Source organism: Mustela putorius, unplaced genomic scaffold (genome assembly GCF_011764305.1).
Source record: "Mustela putorius furo isolate JIRA1106 unplaced genomic scaffold, ASM1176430v1.1 tig00000145_pilon_pilon_pilon, whole genome shotgun sequence".
NCBI lineage: Eukaryota > Metazoa > Chordata > Mammalia > Carnivora > Mustelidae > Mustela > Mustela putorius.
In genome coordinates, this window is record NW_025421294.1 from 38,600,144 (window position 1) to 38,614,328 (window position 14,185).

A 14,185-nucleotide genomic window follows, 5' to 3' on the forward strand; every position below is an offset into this window, starting at 1 on the left:
TTACCAATTTTTAAAATTAGTTCTAATAGTACTTTAAGTGATTCTTAAGATTTTCTGTATTCAAGATCATGCCATCTGTGAACAGGGGTTTACTTCCTCTCGTCCAATCTGTGTGACTTTAATTTTTATTGTCTAATATTCCTGACCAGAACCTCTAGTACAATGTTTAATCTATGTAAGAGACATCCTTGTCTTGTTCTTGATCAGAGGAAAGTGTTTATAAGTCATTAGATTCAGTTAGCCTGTATTTTTAAAAAATTTTTGCATCTATATTTATAACAGATATTGGTCACTACATTTTTCTGTATGTATATAGTCTTGGTATAAAATTGGTATAAACTGGCCTCACAGAATGATTTGGGAAGTGTCCCCTCTTCCACTTTTTGGAAGCATTAATAAAGAACTGCTATCTATCCTTTGAATACCTGGTAGAAAACACTAGGGAATCTATCTGGGCCTGGGCTATTCTTTGTGGGTAATCTGATGACTAATTCAATGTCTTTAGTTGTCATATGCTTATTCAGATTTCTATATTCTCTTGTAAAAGTTTCAGTTGTTTATATTTTTATATAAACTTGTCCATTCCGTCTAAGTTATCTAACTTACTGGCATTCAGATGTTCATAAAATTACATTAAAATCATTTTCATTTCTATAAGGTCAGTAGTAATGTCTTCTATTTCATCCCTGATTTTAGTACTCTCTTGTTAATGTAGCTAAAGGTATATAAATTTCATTTTTTTTTAACAAAGAACCAAGATTGTATTTCACTGACTTTTGTTATCGTTTTCAAATTTCTATTTCATCAATTTCTACTCTAATCTTTATAACATGATTCCTTCTGCTTGCTTTAGGTTTCTTCTTATTTTTCGAGTGTCTTAAGGTGGAAGATTGGGCCATTTATCTAAGATATCTATTTTTAAAGTAGGTGTCTTAAGCTATGAATTTATCCCTAAGTACTGCTTTAGCTAAATTTTGTAAGTTTTGTATGTTGTGTCATTTTCTTTCATCTGAAAGTATTTCTTAATTTTCCTTGTGATTTCTTCTTTGACTCATTGGTTATCTAGAAGTATGTCGTTTATTTTCTATATACTTATGAGTTCCTCACATTTTTTTCCATTACTGATTACCATGCATTCCATAGTGATTAGAGAACACAACTGTACTATTTTAATTCTTTTAAACTTATCAAGTCTTGTTTTATGACTGAGCATCTGGTCTATTCTGGTCAATGTTCTGTGAGGACTTGATAAGAATGCATATTCTGCGGGCACCTAGGTGGCTCAGTCGGTTAAGTGTCTGTCCTCAGCTCAGTTCATGATCACAGGGTCTGGGATTGAGCCCTATGGTAAGCTCTCAGCTCACTGGGGAGCCTGTTTCTCCCTCTCCCCCTGCCTGCCGCCCCACCTGCTTGTGTGCTCTCTCTGTCAAATAAATAAAATCCTCTTAAAAAACGGAATGCATATTCTGCTGCTGTTGCGTGCAGTGTTCCATAGTTGCCTATGGTCCACTTGGTTTACAGAGTTGTTCAAGACCTTCTTCAGACATTCTGCCTAGTTGTTCTATTCATTATTTTTAAAATGAAGTCATTAAATCTTCAACTATTATTATTATTTCTGTCACTTTTGTTTCATATATTTTGGACCTCTCTTGTTAGGTACATATATGTTTTAATTGCTATATCTTCCTCATGGGTTGATTCTTTTATCATAAAATGTTCCTGTTTATTCTTAGTGGCATTTTTTGTTTTAAAGTCTACTTTGTTTGGTGTTAGTATAGACACTCCAGCTTTGTAATGGTTGCTGTCTACATGATAGATCTTTTGCTATCCTTTTACTTTCAACTTATTTGTATTCTTGAATTTAAAATGTATGTTCTATAGATGTAGATAGTATGTGTAACATTATTTTTTTAAAAATCCAATCTAATAATATCTGCTATTGGTTGGGTTGCATAATCCAGTCTAAATTTAATGCTATTATTAATAATGTTAGATCTATGCCCCTCATTTTTGTCATTTTTTTCCTTTAGCCTTCCTATGAGAGTGCTTTTACATTAAATGTGCTGCTTTTACATTAAATGAATACTTTCTAGTTAATATTTTAGTAACTTTAATTTTAATAATTTTAAAATATTTTTTAGTTACTTTCTGGGTAGTTTCCCTAGGACTCAACATATACATCTTAGCAGAATCTACCTCAGATTTATACTAATTTAATTCCAAAAGACAAAGAAATGTTATTCCCATATAGCTCTATTCCTTCTTCTCCCTTTTCGTAATATTATTGTTATTATATGATAAAATTTATTACTTTATATATTATACATCCAACAATAGATCATGATAATTATTTCTTCACTTAATTTTACATCTTTTAATGAAGTTGAGAGAAAGAGCAAAAACATATTTCTAAAGTGTTTGTTACGTCAACTTTCTAACCATTTCTGGTTCTTTTTTATTGGTTCTCGTGGATTCGAGTTGCCATCTTGTGTCATTTCCTTAGCCCCCAACTTTGCTACTACCGATCTTCTTCATGCTGTTATTGGCAAATATATTAAATATTACATATGCTATATGCCATCAATACAGTGAATATGTGTATAAAATATGTAATTATCTTATCCAATTGCTTTTTAAATCAGTTAAGAGAAAAAGTACTATGTTTTAAAATTGCCTAATTACCTTCACTGACCATAATAAGGAGCTTATTTTTTTTAATTTTTAATTTTTTATTTTTTTTAAACATATATTTTTTATCCCCAGGGGTACAGGTCTGTGAATTGCCAGGTTTACACACTTCACAGCACTCACCAATTTAAGGAGCTTATTTTATACATAATAAACACTGTTCTTTCATGTGGATTTATCTGAGGTCACTTGCTTTTAACCTAAAGTACTTTTATTAGTATTTCTTAGAAGGCAGCTTTGAAAGCAATGAATTCTCTCTTTTTTGTTTGCCTGGTAATGTCTTTAATTTTCCAAAATAGTTTTGCTGGATATAGAATTCTTGGTTATTGGTTCAGCACTTTGACCATGTCATCTACTGTCTTTTGACCTCTGCTGTTTCTAAAGACTAATCAGCTATTGGTCTTATTGGTGCCCCTTGCATGTAGTAATTTTCTTTTTGTTTTCTTTCTTTCTTTTTTTTTAAAGTTATTTATTTATTTATTTGACAGAGAGAAATCACAAGTAGGCAGAGAGGCAGGCAGAGAGAAAGAGGAGGAAGCAGGCTCCCTGCCAAGCAGAGAGCCCAATGCGGGACTTGATCCCAGCACCTTGAGATCATAACCTGAGCCAAAGGCAGATGCCTAACCCGCTGAGTCACCCAGGTGCCCTGTTTTCTTTCTTTTTTTTTTTTTTTTTAAGATTTTATTTATTTATTTGACAGAGAGAGATACGGCGAGGGAGGGAGCACAAGCAGCAGGGAAGGATAGAGGGAGAAGCAGGCTTCCTGCTGAGCAGAGAGCCCAATGCAGGGCTCAATCCCAGTACCCTGGGATCATGACCTGAGCTGAAGGCAGATGCTTAACAACTATGCTACCCAGGAGCCCCTTTCTTTAAGTTTTTATTCAACATTTCCATACATCACCCAGTGCTCATCACAAATGTACTCTAATCCCTATCACCAATTTAACCCATTCCCCCCCACCCACCTCCCTCTGGTAACTGTGATGAATATTCTTTCTCTTGCTGCTATCAACAATTTCTCTTTCAGGATTATTACTATGATGTGTTTTTAATGTGGACCTTTGTTGTATTCTTTGACGTACAATGTTTTCCAACAAATGTGGTAAATTTTAAGCCATTATTGCCTTATTTATTTTTTAAATATTTATTCATTTGAGAGAGAAAGAATGCATGCAAGGGAATGGGGGAGGGCAGAGGGAAAGGAGAGAGACTCTCAAGCAGATTCCCCACTGAGCATGGAGCCCATCTCAGGACTCAGAGATCACTGAGCCAAAGGCAGATGCTTAAGACGCTATCCTCAAGCTTGTTAATCCTTTATTCTGTCAGTTTAAATATACTGTTGAGGCCTTCAACTGAACTTTTCATTTTTAATTATTGTACTTTTCAAGTACAGAATTTCTATTTTTTCCATCTTTAATAATTTGTATCCCTATTGAAATTCTCTATTTGGTGACATACCGTTATCATACCTTACTTTACATAACAAGTCTTAACAATACTGAGTCTTCCAATTTACAGATATGGCATATAGCTATTTATTTAGGCCTCATTTCATTTCTTTCAATAATGTTTTATAGTTTTCACCTAGTCTAAGTGTATATGTATTTTCAACTTTTCAAGATATTGCTAAACTATTTTCAAAAAACATTTTACTGGTTTGGATTCCACTAGGAGTGTATAGGAGTGTTTTCTATTTTACTTCCTCACAAATACATGATTTCATCAGACTTTTTAACTGTCTCCAGCTAATAGGTATGATACCATATCTCACTATAGCTTTAATCTGCATTTCCCTAAGTCCATGAAAGGATGAGCATTTTTTCATGTTGATTAGAGACTATGATTTCCTCTTTGTAAATTGTTTATTCATATCTTTGGCCCATTTTTCTACAAGGCTATTTTTCTCTTATTGATTAATAGAAATTGTTTATATAACTGGGTATTGATTCTCTTTAAGTTACATGTATCAGGTCTCATCCTGTCTCCAGTTTGTCTTTTTATTTTGTTTACTGTATATTTTGAGCTGCAGAAATTTTTATTTTTAATATGGGTAGAATTAATCAACCTTTGCATTTACAGTTTGGGCTTTTTATGCCTTAAGAAAAAAATCCTTCCTATCCCTAAATGATAATCTTCTGCTTTTCACACTAAGATCACTGACTAATTTAGATTTAATTTTCGTATGCTGTGGAGTAATAATCCAAATATTTACAAAGATATAACCAAAAGCCCAGCACCCTTTATGTAAATTAAAAGTCTGCCTTTCCTTATCATATAGCATTTCACTGTATAAGTGGGGGTAAGTTTTGTAATTTTTTATTTGTCCATTTTCCTCTTTAATTATAAACTTAGTGGAGAGATGGACCATCGTATTTGCTATTGTATCCCCGGTCCTAATATGCAGTAGTGACTTATTAATATTCACTGGATAATAAGAAGGAACAGGTAAGAGGGAAAGAAGTGCAGCACACACAAAGCATGTCATAGAGTAGAATTCAGTGTCAAAAGAAAAGGCTACAAAGGTACAAAAACCCTGACCATAATAAGGAGCTTATTTTATACATAATGAGAAACCAGTAAGAATTTCAAGCAGAGAAATTCTGCAAATTTTAAAGTCTGAAAAAAGCAAGTATAAAGACAACACACAGCAACACATACTGTACTGGGAGAGGGAGAATAAACTATTCAAACACTTGGGAGGGCAACTTGATAATATCTTGTAAAGCTGAAGATATATAGTCTATAGCCCAGCAATTCCACTCCCAGGATTCACCTTTAAGACACTCATACATATGCATGAGGAAAAAGGTATTAGAATGTTTACTGCACTATTTTCTATAATCTTAAAAACTGGAAACAATCTAACATAAATTAACAGAAAAATACATCTGTAATGGCACAGTAATATACTATAATACCATTTAATAATTTTAAAAAATTAGGTCTACATGTATCACCATGCATAAATCTCAACAACAAGGTTGATCAAAAATGGCAAGTTTATGCATACTAATTTTCTATAAAGCTAACAGTGCTATGTTCTGTTTAGAACTACAGAGAAATGTGGGAATAGAACAAAATCATGCATGAAAATAACACTAAATTTAGAATAATGGTTACTTTGCAGGCAAGAAGTAAGAACAGAATCAGAACAACAGGCCACTAACGTTTCATTTAAAAACATACAGATCTGAAGCAAACAGAGCAAAGCATTCAGATTTGACAAAGCTGGAGGGTGGGTGTATGAGTATTAATTACACTATTCTCTCTGGTTTCTGCTGAAGGAAGGATTACTTTCCTTCATTTTCCATACTACCACAAGGCAGTATGGAAAATGGACTGAAGTGGGGAAAAGGCAAAAAAGGAAACAAAGAGGAGAGTCAGAAAACTTTTGAGGTCCAGTGAGAAATGACAAGCAGTACCAGAGAGGATAAAAACTGAGGGCCTGAGAAAAGAGTCAAATTGAGAGATACTAAGAAAATAAAATCTGCAAGATTAGCTGACAGACCAGATATAAAAAGTAAGAACAAAGTGGAAATTTGGGGTTCACAGTCATTCTTCCTCAAAATTGGAAAGTAGGAGGAATGGGTTTTGGGAGATTCAGACCTATTTAGATTGGAAGGCCTATTCAATATTGCAGTGAAAGATCCAAAAGGAGGCAGTACAGCAAAGTGATAAGCATCACAGGCTCTCTTATCAGGTGTTCTGGGTTCAAACCCAGATTCAACCACTTAAACACGTTAATTAACCATTTCAAACTTCAGGTTCCAAATCTGTAAAAAGGGGTGGGCAGAGTGTTAATAAAAACAACTATTCCCACAGGTCTTTGTGAGATGAAATTAGATGCCTGTCAAGTGCTATGTGAAATCTTTGACACAGACTATTTCGTCAAAAATGCCTACAGCTACTATTTATGACTCTTCTTTCTCATTTACAGCACATGTTTCTATTCTATACATCACCAGGTTCCTCAATGATTCCACCTGGGTTCCTGAAGCACTTATTATGCATATCTAAAAATTTGAGGATGCTTAGCAGTATACCTTATTTAAAATTGCCAAATAATTTTACTAAATAATTTCACTAATCTCATTTTCCAACTCAAGAACATACCCTTTATCACATGAATGTATTATGTATAAGATCTAGACCCAAATTCTATGGAATTCTACTAAATATATACATTCAAACATTATTTAGTAGAAAGCATATAAGCAATATGCCAGGCACTTGGAGGTTATAATAAAAAAGGCGGAGACAGCCCTAACCCGAATTATAGTCAATGTATGTTTTGCTAACAATTACAATGCAGTGTAATAGTGCTAAAATAGGGTGTTAGAGAACACAGAGAAAAAGGAATTCTCCCAGAATTTAAGAAGGTCATCCTAAAGGATGGAGTATCTGATGTGAAAGATAAAGTAAAAGTCAACAGAGTAAGACAGGAAGGTGGAAGTCTGATTTAAAAGAAATAATGTTCTAGGCAGAGGAAACATCTGTGAAGGCCCAGAATCGACAGAGAACACAAGCTGTTGAAGTTGAAAAAACTTCAGTACACATAAAGTATGTAGTACAAATATGGAGGACTGACACATGAAACTGCTGACATACATAGAAAAAAGACTGGGAAGAACTTTGTAAGTCATGCTTTATATGGTTCAATTAAATGAGATAATGCTTAAGAGTGTTCAGTATAGTTACTGATTAAAGAAAAGTGCACACTAAGTATTTTTTGCCTACTAGTTATCTAACACTCTCCCCTTTTTTTGCCACAGTTTGGAATGTGACAATATACTCACCAAAAAAAAAAAATTATTTTCCATCTGCTCTTCCTTGGTTGGTTGCCAAAAAACTAGTAGAGAACTTAAAATGTCTCAGATGGTTTGTTTCATTTGTAAAATGGGAACCATAATCCCAATTTTGAAAAAGAGAAACAAACAAAATAATACCAACTTTGCAGGATTACTGTAAGGATTAGAAGGAGTGTGAAGAGTTCCTAGAGGAGTGCCAGGGCACATATCCAGGACCCCCCAAAACTCTCTTCAAGGCTTTACAAAGGCAGATTGGCAGAAAAGCCCGAGAAAGGGAAAGCAGAAAGCTCTGACTTCCCTTTAGGACTGTGCAGTAGGAACGCCTTGGAAATAAAATCACTATAGGACTACCACTTTTTTAAAAAACAGCATTAGATGCATACACCAAAAACATTAAGTTATAATGGAAGAATCAACCCCAGTCTATGATACGCTCATTTTTTCCTAATTTGTAAGCTCTTTCAAAAAAGAAAAACCGACCTTCTATAATTCACTTTTTTTCCCGATTACCTTATAAAGATATAAATGTGTCTTTTTCTGTCACCTGTTTCTTGACATCTAAAACTCTCACATATATTTTTTCTATTTTTTTAATGTAACAACAAAATTCTGGAAAAAAATTCCTAAATCCCATTGATGTAAACAACTAGTGTCATTTTACATATATCTTTCCTAGTACTTTAAACACAATTAATATGAAGGCTTTTCTACTCCATGTTTTACTATTCTGATTTAAGACCCAGACCAAACATATATTGGATTACTAATGTTTAAAGAGTATATATATATATATTTCACTTTTGTGAAAGCAAAATATCAAACTCTCTGGGTACATTTAAAATCAAACAATTTATCATAATTTGATTTATTCTCAACCTTCAAGTAACACAACTTGGATTTTAAAAGAGATACCCTATATAAATGTCATACCATGTAATTTTTGTCTGACTCTAATTTGGTCTGACTCTAATTATTTCTAGTTACTCCTTTTTCTCCCTAATGGTCTCATTCAATGGCAACTAAATTCTAAGAAAGTTTTATTGAAATGGCAATAAAATATCACAATATATTTGAAAAAGGGAAGCACCAAGCTATATCACTTTCTTAAAAAGCAAAGAAAATAAACCCAAAATAAACGAAAGGATGATATTAACAAAACCAAACAAAAATTTTTCCCACTGTTATACGACTATTATGAATGGAAAAGCATAAATGTATTGAAGGTCAGTTCAATATTAAAAGCTTATTCTAAATATTTCAAGTAAGAAATCCTTCAACATTACTAATAGAAGCTATAAATCCAAAGGAGGTAAGATTGTCCTTAGGATCTTATAGAGAAGACTTAGAAAGAATTACTATTTCAGAAGAAAAAGAAAACCTCATAGATCTTATTCAGTGTCACAAGTACTACTAAATATCCGGTTAGGGTTCACATAAATTAGCCCTCAATAATCCCTCATTATGCCTTAAAATCAATTCATCGAAATTTGTTGATGCTAAACTTTCAATCATCATACTACGAGTGTCCTCTACATTAAGGTGATTTAACTGTGGCCTCTCACAGACAGGTCTAGCTCTCCTGATCCTCATCAGTTATCATGTAAAAATGCCGAGTAATGAGAGAAAAATATACTAGAAACCACATAAATAAGTGACCAAAAAAAGCCCAGAACTACTAAAAGAGGAAATCTTTTGTTTTATACTTTGAAATAAATATAAGGCAAAATCTTTTAAAGTGTTTAAAATAATCGTAGTTCTTTAATGACTACCCACATAAAAAACATTCACTAACTCTGCCAATCAATCTTCAAAGAAAATGATAAATCTAGGCATATAATAAGCAAATTAATCTCAAGTTGTCTTCAATGCCAATTAATCAATTGATTTCAATTAATCAATTAAATTTCTTAGGTAGAAATTGCCTAAATATATCATTCAGCTTAAAGCTATTATATGTGAACATCTTTCTTCATTTTCAGTAAGAGTTTTTTAAAAAATCTCTAGTAAAAACCTACCTTTGAGGTTCTTTGAAGTTGATCGCCAACGTACGTTTTACGAAACTGATCCAAGAACCACAGAATTGCAAGCTCTATTTTCTCATTAGAACACTGAGGCAATCCGGTATCCATTAAGGATATAAGCTGAAAAACTCTTTTCATGAAGGAGAAAAAAAGACTTCAGTAAAAATTCTTCAAGAAACAACATTAAAACATTTATCATCAATGTAATGTAATATATAATCACTTAAATGTGGGGAAATACAAAAGCTTACAAAGAAAATATTTTAAAAACCATCTGAAAAAAAAAAAACATCTGAAATCCTACTACTAAGAGATAACACAATTGGGTCTAAGTCCTTAATTCCTTCTAGTCTTTTTCCTAAGACATACACATACACAAACATAGAGAGAAACCTACAAGGACATACTATTATTTCATTAAAAATTTAGATATAAATGCATATGACATATACATATAAATATATTGTGCATATATATATAAGTAAATACCTATAATTATATGTAATATATAGATATAAATTAATATCTACATCTATATAAAATTTCAGTACAAGAAAAATGATATTGAATGTGTAGTTTTGTGTTTTACCTTTTCATTCAACCTTAATGTTTTTATATAATTATATATGTGGGGTCATATTATCAATGAATAATAAAAATTTTACCTGGAAGAATTTACAAGATGATCTTAATAAAATCAAGTATTTTTAATATAATTATACAACTACTATTACCAGATAATCACAAAGTAACTGAAGGTTAAGTCAAATTTCCTAGAGAAAAAATTTAACTCAATATAATAAAAAGCTTAGTCTAGAGTTTTTGAAAAAAGAAATCCTTGTATTGCCTATTTTCATTAAAAATTTCCAATGGATGGCTGCCAAGTCTCTGACGATAACAAAACCAGCTTATAATAATCATCTTTCTCAAGGACCAAGAAGTGGAGGTTACTGAGGACCAGCACTTTTTTCTTCTTTTTCTAACTGCACAAAGACAGCTATGTCTAGTCCTGACCTGCATGCTTCCTTTCACGTATGCACACAGGAACATATACACATGCTATTAATAGCTCCTGTGTCCTTCCAGAGATTTTGTTAAATGTATATATAGACAAATATGACTGTATGTTCTCTTCCCAACTCCTTTAAACATATGGAACATACTATTATTCTTACGGTTCCAACCCTAGCTTTTTCCATTTATCTTAGAGATCTTTACAATATCAGACATCAAGAGTTTCCTCATTCTCTCTTGCAACTGTTTATACATCATTTCACACATGTATATTAAAACATACACTTCTAAAAGTAAAACTACTAGTTTAAAGAATATAAATTTTTAAAATGTTGATCCTTTTAATAAATTGTTCTCCATAGAAATTGAAACAATTTATATTCCTATCTCCAGTCTGTAAGTGTCTATATACAGTCAGATAGTTCAGATGACATGACACTCTAAAATATGCACTGAAATCTGAAAAATGGCATCTCAGTGTAATTTTATTTTATATTTCTCTCACGTATGTGAGGTTAAAATTTTTCTATGTTTTTAAGCCATGTGTATGTCCTTGCTTGTGACCTATTTGTCCATATTCTTTGCCAATTCTTCCTACTGGGCTGTCACTTTATTTTTGATTTCTATGAATTCTTTATATATTAGAAAACTGAGTTCTTTGTCTTTGATTCAGCTATAAAATTTTTTCTCAGTGTTGTCTCTTGACTTTGATTATGATGTTGTTGGTTTTTTTAAAAATTTTATTTATTTATTCAACAGAGAGATCACAAGTAGGCAGAGAGACAGGCAGAGAGGAGGAAGCAGGCTCCTCGCTGAGCAGAGAGCTTGATGTGGGGCTGGATCCCAGGACCCTGAGATCATGACCTGAGCCAAAGGCAGAGGCTTAATCCACTGTGCTACCCAGGCGCCCCTGATTATGGTGTTTTTAATGCTGTGGAGAAGTTTTTGCTATACGAAATTTTCATTCATTTTTTTAAAGATTTATTTATTTATTTAGAGAGAATGCATGAGTTGGGGGGGCTGGCAGAGGGAAAAAATCTTCAAGCAGACTCCACACTAAGTACAAAGCCAGACTTGGGGCTCGAAGCCACCCCCCATGAGATCATGACCTTAATCAAAACCAAGAGTTCAACACTTAACCAACTGAGCCACCCATACTCCTTTCAACAAATTTTTACTTATTTAATTTTTGAAAATTTAATTTATTTATTTGTCAAAAAGAGAGAGCACAAACAGGGGGAGCAACAGGTAGAGCAGACAGAGGGAGAAGCAGGCTCCCCACAGAGCAAGGAGGCCAATGTAGGACTTGATCCCAGGACTCTGAGATCATGACCTGAGCAGAAGGCAGGCAGATGCTCAACTGACTGAGCCACCCAGGCGTCCCTTCATCAATTTTTTAAATGGATTTTGCATACTAACAAGGTCTTCACTAAATCTGAGGGGGTTTGTTTTGTTTTGTTTTTACATTTACCTCCCTCACATATTTGAGCTTATCTTGTACACATTTTGTGAGATACGGATCAACATTTTTTACCATTTTCCCCATTTTAGCCAGGTGCTTCAACGTCATTTCCTTCTTATATAATCTATCTTTTGCTCACCATTTCAACTATATCCCTTATCATATACCCTCAGTTCATTTATGTATTCATATTCCTTTAGCAGACCTTACATTGTATTCCAGTGATCAGTCTCAATAAATATACCTTGATCAATGTTTTTCAAATTATTTAGTATTTTTCCAAAACATTATTTTTAATGGATGTAAATTAAAGACTATCTCAAACTCTGAGCATCTCATTTTGAATGTAAGTTCATATTTCAAGGAAATACAACTATTGCCCTCTTCCCTACTTCCAAAGAATTCTACAGATTGTCTAGGTTATAACATATAAACTTCTCTTAAAAAAGTTGGGACTTATGGGGCGCCTGGGTGGCTGAGTCAATTAAGCATCTAACTCTTGGTTTTGGCTCAGGTCCAATCTTGGGATTGAGCCCTGAGTGAGGCTGTGCACTCAGAGGGAGATCTACTTATCCCTCTCCTTCCTCCTCTGCTCCTCCTTGCACTCTCTCTCTCAAATAAATAAATAATCTTTAATAATGGAGAAAAAAAAGAAAAATAGGTTGGGATCTGTTGCCAAAGTATTATGAAATAACATGTTGAAAACCATTTTATGGCTATGATTTCCTATATTTATATTATTTAAAAGTAACATTCATTTGCCACGTATCCTTAATACATTAAGATTTATGAAGGGAAATTGACTGATGAACAAATTTAAGAATTAGATTACTGTAGCCAAGTTGCTGGGATGTTTTTGTTTTTTGTTTTCCCCTAAGAAGATATGTCTGTTCTGTAATTTTGAGAGGAGTGACAAAGCTGACTTTTAGTCTGGATATTTCTGAATTAGCAGATTGCTGGAGTAATTTTTAGTTAAATAAATAGATATACGCATCAAACTATGCCTAGATCCAGGTGATTTTTCACATGACTTGAACAGGTATATCTTTTTTTATTTTTCTAATTATTCACGGAGTTGGACTTTCCTTTTCCTACTCTCGCACTTTGTGGATTCTACGTACTCGCTCCTTTAATTTTTTTTTCCTTTTTTATAGCATACATTCCAAAATCATAGGAAGATGTGAAACCAGAAGACACTTTGTTGGGATGCCTTTACAACTCAAGTTCAGCTGGTGATTTGCATTTGCCTAAGAGGAAATGCCATCCCAGCAGGAAAGCAGGAAAGAATTCCCAGCAGGGTACAGTATGCATTTGTCAAAGATCTTTTGGTAGTTGCACAGGAAGTTCAGTTGCCAAAGTCTAACATCCAAGTAATCATGGCTTAAACAATATGGATATTTATTTCTTTCTCAGGCAAATATCCAAGACAGTGCTCCTGGACAAGCTAGTGCTTCCCACTGAATCAGAGACTAGGGTGCCTTTTGTCTTGTTGTTAACTTGCCTCCATTCAAACAATCACTCTCTGGTGGACAATGGCTACTTCAGCTCCACCCATTATGTCCACTCGTCTTGCATATAGCACATCTGTTCACATTTGTCTGCCTAGAATACAATCACTTAACCACACCTAGCTGCAAGAGAGTCTAGTAAATCCAGACTTTATTCAGGTGGCCACATGCCTGGCAAAATAATGAGGTACTCTACTACTTCAGAAGAAGGGAAGAAGAGACACTGCAGCTAGTAGTCTCTGCCATGGTGCCCGTCAAAGATTTGCGGCCACCCTGAAAAGTAATTAAGGCCAGAGCTTGTATTGCATATATTATATATTCACTTTCAGCTACCATTCATTGCCCTACATTTATTTTTCTCTTTATGTTAAATTATTTTTGGTAAAGAGCACGGAGGGAATAAAAAAGACAAATATAACATTAAATCATTTTGGTCCAATATAAGCACACCATTTCAAATTCAAAGAAGTGAATTTTGGGTACTCGGTTGTTTATACTCCCCTACCTATCCAAATAAATAAGTATTCATTCAGTCAACGAATATCTGAAGGCCTACTAATGGCAGGTGTGCATTGCAAGTCCAGAGTATAACAGTGAACAAAATATAGACATTCCTAGTCCTCCAGATAGCTAGAGTCTGTACAGCAAAAGACATAAAATAAAACAAGCAATTAAAATAAAGAA

At 33.5% G+C, this 14,185-nt stretch overlaps 1 protein-coding gene across 8 annotated transcripts in view; it reads right to left on the reverse strand.

Moving 5' to 3' along the window:
• Positions 1–14,185, reverse strand: part of RANBP17 (RAN binding protein 17) — a 314,839-nt gene that overhangs the window by 228,542 nt on the left and 72,112 nt on the right. For all 8 annotated transcript variants that reach the window (XR_001181445.2, XR_006605410.1, XM_013062214.2 and 5 more), the window contains one exon: positions 9,512–9,647. Coding sequence is in view for 6 of the 8 variants with exons in the window: in XM_013062214.2 (XP_012917668.1) it covers positions 9,512–9,647 (136 nt within the window). In the remaining 2 variants the exon portion in view is untranslated. The remainder of the gene's footprint in view (positions 1–9,511; positions 9,648–14,185) is intronic.